General features: G+C 27.1%; 1 protein-coding gene across 1 annotated transcript; it reads right to left on the bottom strand.

Moving 5' to 3' along the window:
• Nucleotides 1–1,838: 1,838 nt before the first annotated feature.
• On the bottom strand, nt 1,839–7,625 carry LOC127279569 (uncharacterized). The gene is made up of 4 exons (XM_051301994.1): nt 5,594–7,625; nt 5,278–5,419; nt 4,455–4,710; nt 1,839–2,825 (listed from the first exon to the last, which is right to left on the bottom strand). Exon 1 carries the CDS (start codon nt 6,653–6,655, stop codon nt 5,651–5,653), a length of 1,005 nt encoding a protein of 334 aa, XP_051157951.1. The 5' UTR covers nt 6,656–7,625; the 3' UTR covers nt 1,839–2,825; nt 4,455–4,710; nt 5,278–5,419; nt 5,594–5,650.

Here is a 7,625-nt window from a genome sequence, read left to right as displayed (position 1 = left end):
TTTGGCTTTTATAGATGATGGATTTATTGAATTTATGATTCTCATTTTGTACTTTTTATTGTTAAGAACCATGTCAGGATATATTTTATACCCTGTTACTATATCATTTTCCCTTAAATTTTGTTGTAGCATCTTGAAAAGAAACTAAAGAACAAAAAAAAATAATAATAATCATAATATTTTAATTAAATTAAAACATGCTAATGAAAAGGAGAAATGAGATTTATAACTTATTGTTTTTTTATTTTGTTTTTATTCTGATTATATTTGGATAAACAATCCCATTAACCTATACAAATAGTGGAAAGGGTTCTTCCTCCTCCATATTATTATTTTTTACATTCTCATCACATGAGAAGGTATTATAATTGGTCGAAAATTGACTTTTACTATTTCCATGAAATCTTTATGTTTTGAGGTGCCCTGAGTCGAAAAAACATGGTCCGGCGAAAGTGTCTGTCTGTGTGTCTGTATGTATGTATGTATGTATGTATGTAGACACAAAATGTTGTTGACACAATAACTTTTGTAAATCGAAACAAATCGTTTTGCAATTTTGCATACACAAAGTTAGTATCAAAATACAGGTTAAGTTCGTTAGCCAGCCATTTTCATCAAAAAATGCAAAAACTGCGGGATTTTCAAAATTTTCAAATTTAATTTTTTTAAAAAAAAATTTTTTTTCACTACACAGCATTACAGTCCAGGAAAAAGAAAACATTTTTTTTAAATAAAATTTTTTGATTAAATTAAAATTGTAAAAGTTACAGTGGTTTAATTGTCGAAAAACACCTAAAAAACGCCAAAAAAGACATTTTTTATGAAAAATTAAATTTTATTAATGGGTTGAAAAAAATCAGTCCATAAAATAGACACATTCTCATCATAATAGACTCAGAAAATATGATACAAGTGAAAAAAATATCAATTAAAAAAAAAACCACTCTATATACATATTATTTATATTTTTTTACACAAAAATCAGAATTTCTGACTCAATTATCTTGTAATGTATTCATTTTGGCATAATGATCTCACAGACTTTTTTCTTCAAAATTTTATCAGCTACAACTTTGCCATTAAACATTATCCCAGATAGCACGACATTTTTCGGCAAGTTTGCGGCAAGTTTGCGGCAAGTTTGCAGTGCAAAGTTCGGAAGTTTGCGCGGCAAGTTTGCAGCAAACTTTAAATATGTATAAAAATGTCCCCCCATTGGCAAGTTTGCAATGCAAATTTGCAGCAAATTTTAAAAGTAAAATTTCTGAAAATTTCCAAGAATAATTGTTGGAAAAATTGCGCGGATAATTTTCTCCAAGTTTGACTATAAAATTTTAGGAGAAATAAATTATAAATTTTGTTTAATAATAAATACTAACATTTTTGCAGAATTAAAAATTACAGAATTATTAAAATAAATTTTCCCATAAACCTCTTAATCTAGGAACAGAAAGACAGAAATGCAGGATTAATTTATTATAAAATTTATTATAAAAATGGTACATTTTTTTATGTTTAATAAAAGTAAATTTTTTAATGCCTAATGAATTGAATTCATAAATAAAATTTTTTTTATATCTATTAGCTAATAGTTGTTAAAATAATAGAAAGTAAATAAACATTAATTTTTTTGTCTAGTATAATTCATTGAAATATTTTTATGAAATTTAAGTCAGATAGAATTAAACTGAAAAAATTTTTAGATATTTGAAATTTGATATATATTTGAAATGATATTTTGATATTTGAATTTATTTGAAAGATTTGAATATGTTTGAAAAGAATTAAATATTTTTTTCTAACAATTTTTTGCATTATTATTTATGGAGATTATTTTACTGTAGATATTTATAAGTGTATTTTGTTTTAATTATTTAATTTTAAAAAGTAATTTTTCAGAATTATTAACATAACAATTTTTTATATCTTTTTCAAATTGGAAGTAATTTTTCAAAAAAATCGGTAAAACTATTTGAAACCAATTGAAATTTTTCGGTTTGCAAGTAGCTTTTTACGGGCTTTTATTAGTGTGAGCAACTACACTGAGAAACAATATTATTAAATAACTTCCAGAAATTTTTAAATTGCTATGCACAAAATTTATGCACTTAAATACGCATTTTAAATAATTTTCAAAAGTATTTTTTTCGTTACTTCATTTTTTTATAAGGCTATCATAAACATTTTAAAACCAAAGAAATTATTTTAATTTCTGAATCCTAAATTGCATTTTACTTTACAAAAATATATTGATTACAATGCAGGCTTCACAGTGACCCTAAAAAGTATTTTAGGAGAAATAGGGGACTAAAAATATAAAAATAGAGGACTTTTAGGGGACTATGAAAATTATTTAAATGATGCTGAATTTCTGTATTTTCTTGAGAAAATGACATCAATGTACCAATTTTCAGTTTTGTCAGTGTTTACTGTGTAACCGAAACCTCAAAAATTAAGATTTTATAATGCCTTTGTGGAAAAAAGGGGAAAGTTAGGAAAAGGTTTGGAAATAGGGGACTTTTTAAAAATTAAAAAATGGGACTTTAAGGGAAATAGGGAACAGCCTGTGAAACCAGCAAATGAAACAAACAAGATCTTGAAATATATTGTTAATTTTACTTGCTTCTGTATCAGAAGCGATTTCTTAACAGTTGTTTTCTTCTCCTCCTTGTAGACCTGACTGATGTTACATTATTCACTATTAAGCACGGTGACTTATGTTTAGTTATTCAGATGTTAATCCTTGCTGATTCTAACTAAAATAAAATTTTCCAATTTTTTATTCCTTGTGATAATTCGATTTTCAGCAAAACAACCTGCACGATCTGCAACACAATAAAATTTTACTGAAAATAAAGGTGTATAATATCAGCTACTTGAAAATTGATTTACTTTGTTTACTTCACTTTAGATGTTGCTAGTAATAAATTCTTTTATTTACTTAATTTCTTTAAATACAATAAAAGCTGGCAGTAAACGAAATTTAATTCTGCGTGCAGTCACATTAGATCAAAGAAAAACTACGAAAATATTTTACGATTTACTTTCCTTACGCTCGGTCGAGAAGTTAATAAATGTTCAACTTTCTCAATGCTTTTCTAACCAAGAAAGTTGCATTTTCAGAGCAGGCGTTGGAGAAAATAAATTTCATTTTAAGCAAATGTCTTTTTAAACTTGTTGCTGTTCCAAGCAGAACATAGCGTTCCAAATAATTAATAAAACACACACACACATTTTTTATATCTCAAGAGTCGCTCTATCAAAGAGCATTCTGAAAAAGCTAAAACATTCTAAATAAGCAATTTATACACCATTTTTTTAAACACGATTTTTTAGATTTTTTCATAAGTTTTTGCAATTTTTTCATAGCTAAAACTTTCAGAACACGTTTAAATATTATAAATATCTCATAAAAAAGATTAAGACTATATAAGCTAAGGTTATTTTGAGAATTTTATTTTTAAATGGCTGACACAAAATGGTGACTAAAGTCACTTTTTTAAATAATTTAATAAACAAATGGAGAAAATTTTCAAAAGTAGTTGGTTTTTTTTAAACTCGTTACTTATTGGAGAATTTGAGGTCATTGATTACGAATATGACTTTATTTTTAAAAAATTTACAAGAAGATTAGATTGTCTTGAAATTTTGAGGACGTTGTTTTACAAATATTACCTTAGTTTTTAAAAACTCTAAATGGCGGATCCAATATAGAGGACAAATTAACAATTTTTTAAAAAACGGGCGAATTTTTTTTAAATTGGTTGTTCAGGGGTTTTTGGGATTAATGATTACGAATACAACTTTAATTTTAAAAAAATTTTAATTTCATTTAAAGGCATTTTAAAGGGTTTGACTGTAAAAAAATCCCAAAATCCAATTTAAAAGTGTAAGAAAATTGTGTCTTCTTTTGAAAATAGTATATATTAAAATTTTTTTATTTACTTATTTTTTGAGCATTCCGTTCGATAGAACGACTCTTGAAAAATAAAAAATATTCAAATATGCCTTTAAACTTAATGTGAAATTTTTGTACATCCTGTCCTCAATAGATTAATAAAAAATTTATTTTTATCATTACAAAAATGTTTTCTGACTTTCTCTTGATTTTTATTATTAATACGATAAATATTGTCATTATTGATTTTTGAATGAAATAAATTTTAAGTAAAATTTTTTTTTCTACTATATTTATATGATGGGTGTGTGTTCACCGAATTTTGTTCTTCAAATTCCCGGTCATTTCACGATTTCCCCGGTGACATTAAAGTTATTTTTTATTACAAATAAATTGTAAAATTAAAATAAATAAAAACATCTTTAATTTTAATGTATATTTCCAGATATTTCCCATACCTTTTCTATATATATTTTTGAATTAATTAATTAATAATGATAACGCCCTGGGAAATAAATCATTGAAGCACAGAGAAAATAATAAAATCACAACTTACCTTTTTCTCGAGCAGCTAAGATAATGCTCTTAATGATAAATTCCATTGTTTTATGAATCTTCAGTCCACAATTAGAAATTTTCCAAAATATATCCCTTCATACAATGCTTGTATCAGTACTGCGGAAACATATATGAACCAATACTAAAGACAAGTTTCATATTTGAATATTAAAAAACTTCCCACTCAAGTTCATGAAATTTGATGCATCCCTTTTTTAGTAACTCGTCTATTTTATCATTCCCCAATAAACTTTCTAGAAAATAGAATTTTAAAAATTAAATATATTTTTTAAAAACTTTTATATTATTTCATAATAAATTGTTAACTTATATTTTGGATTAACTTTGAGGTAGAAAAATAACTACTTAAGTGAATGCAAGCCCCGAAAAATATTATCATCAATATTTAATTTTTTTAGTGTAATTTCTAAAAATTATTTTTATTGAAATTTTCGGGAAGCTTTTTTACTTCTAATCGTTAATAAATTTTAAAGTGACTCTTAAAAAAATTATTTAAGGCTTTATATAAAATTGATAAGCCAAATGATTAGGAATAACTTCAAGTTCAGAAAATTCTTAAGATTTAAACCCTTCTAAAATTGGAAAAATACTTTAACTTAAAAAAAACTTTCAAAAACTCAAAACTAAATTTTTTATTCTACGTTCGGCTTTGTTATTTAAAGATTTAATAAATAATTTGATGAATCATATTTTATACTTTCTACAGTCATAAAAAATGTAATTAATTTTTTAAAATTGTTTTTATTTATATCTTAATTTTTAAAAATTTTATATATTTATTTAATATAGTTCATATTTACCAATTTCTCTCACTTTCACAATTTTGACTGTAATTTCTTAATCGGCTACTTCAGAGATTGCTATTTACAAAAATGTAATGCAGAAGGGTCAATTCATACGAGGATAGGAGACAAAAATCGCCAATGTTGCTTTTCTTGATTTCTGTAAATAAAAAGTACAATTTATAAAGAAAATTTTTAAACCCATTTTTATTGCGTATTTTATCATTATCTACTTGAGAATGTTTTAATTTTATTATTAATTAATTATTGAGTAGAGAATGCTACAAATGATTAAAAATTAAAATAATCACTTTGTGATAAGTGTGTAACTCACTATTATGATTATCTTCCAGCATATAAATCTAAGTTTTCAATATTTTTCAAATGGTATTCATATAATTATTAAGTGTTGCAAAGGGAGCAGGATTACTTCTTCTGAAGTTGGTACTCTCCATACTTTGCACAGTAAGTTTTTTGTCGAAGTGGAGAACATGGTGTCTTTCAAAAGAATTCCTTTATGTATGTTTATCAACCTAGAATCTGGGAATTCATATAATGCATCAGTAGACATGATTCTCTGTACTATTAGTCGTGTATCATTGATACAGTCGATAATATTTAAAACTTGACCGAAGGTACCGTCCTTTAACAAAACGCAACTATTCTTTAATTGAAGAGAATTAATTTTAACTGATTCAGTCTGGAATACTTTATACTGTTTTTTTATATCGGAGACATCTTTAGTAATTGGTCCGGTGTTGTGTGGTCTTTGCAAATTTGTTTTTTTAATATTCACATCATTTAGTACAGCTTCGCGTTCAGAGTATCTTTTGGCAATTTGTTCAAGAGGTTTATGTCCTTTTTTTATCATTCTCTTTATCGTTGACATATAGTTCTCGAATCTAAAAGCACTGTACTTGTCCAAGCGTCCAAACTTCTTAACATCCGCAATAAGGTGTAATAAGTTGTGCACATTATGTGACACAAATTGTTCCCCATAAATATTTTGAAAACCTTGGACAAAATTTACTAACAATTCGTGACAAGACTGTATATTCTCTGGAGAAAGATTAATTTCGCTCACTAAAACAGATATCGCAGTATGTAGAAGTAAGAAGTTCTCATACATTTCCTTTTTTACACCATTTACCATTATTTTCTTCAAAACCACAGGTCCTGTATATAATAAGAATGTCCGAAACTCTGTTGCCTTCCAATGTGCATATGTCAATAACGATCGTGGTTTTCTCCCAAATTCACAAGGTATGCTGCAACGAAGATTCAACAGTCTTTTAGAAATTTTTCTTATTTCTTCTGAACTTAATCTCACTTTAAGTGGACCCTTCACCCATAACTGTATGAGTTTCTTAATTACACCTAACAATACCAGGTGCATATAATCTAAAGGCACATTGGAGATGCAACCGAAATTTGGAATTTGGGTTAAGATTGTCTCTTTTCCATTGTCGAATTCTTGATAATCATTATTAATAAATCCTCCATCTGTTTTCAGAGGTGAAGGTTTGATTCCTGGAAAACATACAGTTCCCCTTTTTTTCGACCTTTGCCTTTCTTCTTACGTTTTCCTTTACCTTTCTCATTTCCTTTTCGCGCAATATATTTACCTCTAATGGTGCATTTTGAACAGCTATTATATCCCGTATGTCCTTTCAGATAAAAGGTGAAAGATTTTGCCGGAGCATCGCAAACTATAGCTGTACACGATATTGAAACATCAGAATCTTTTAGTTTATTATTACATATATAAATTAATTCTTCAACAAATTCCTTTAGAAAATCATTAGCATCTTCTGGTTTTGATGCGCCGTAAAACGCTCCAACAGGATATACTATGTCTCCATTTATTTCAGAGCATAGAATTAACCAAAGGCTTTCAGTCCCAGATTTTGAGATGGGTAAACCATCTATATTACATATTAATTTAACTTCCTTAATTGATTTTCCCCTTTTCTGGTACTCTCGAAGAATACCCCTTACGGCTCTCTCGACACCAAAATGATAATATTGCCCACCGCAAATTTCCGAAATTTTTACAAATCTGACTGTTCCCATCAAGGTTCTTGCATCCAAGGGCAAAGGAAATGGTAAAACTGATTTTAAAAGAAGTAGCAATGCAGTCAAAGCAACAAGGCTAATGTTAAAAATCAAAGCCCAATGACGCAATTTAATTTTAAAAGCATTTCCACAAGAGTCCTCGTCTACCAGATCATCATCTGTGTCTTCGTTTGAGGATAGTTTGTTTGAATTTTCACTATCGCCATCAAAAGAAGTATCCATTAATGAGTCATCACTACTGTCAGAAAGTAAAACCTCATCTTCAGAATCATTATTGAGCACATTAAGTG

The sequence above is a fragment of the Leptopilina boulardi genome, unplaced genomic scaffold (assembly GCF_019393585.1).
Source record: "Leptopilina boulardi isolate dan_hultmark-lab unplaced genomic scaffold, ZJU_Lbou_2.1 LbouV2_218, whole genome shotgun sequence".
NCBI classification, from domain to species: domain Eukaryota; kingdom Metazoa; phylum Arthropoda; class Insecta; order Hymenoptera; family Figitidae; genus Leptopilina; species Leptopilina boulardi.
Note: the sequence above shows the minus strand (reverse complement) of the source record. Positions and strands in the feature narration are given on the sequence as shown.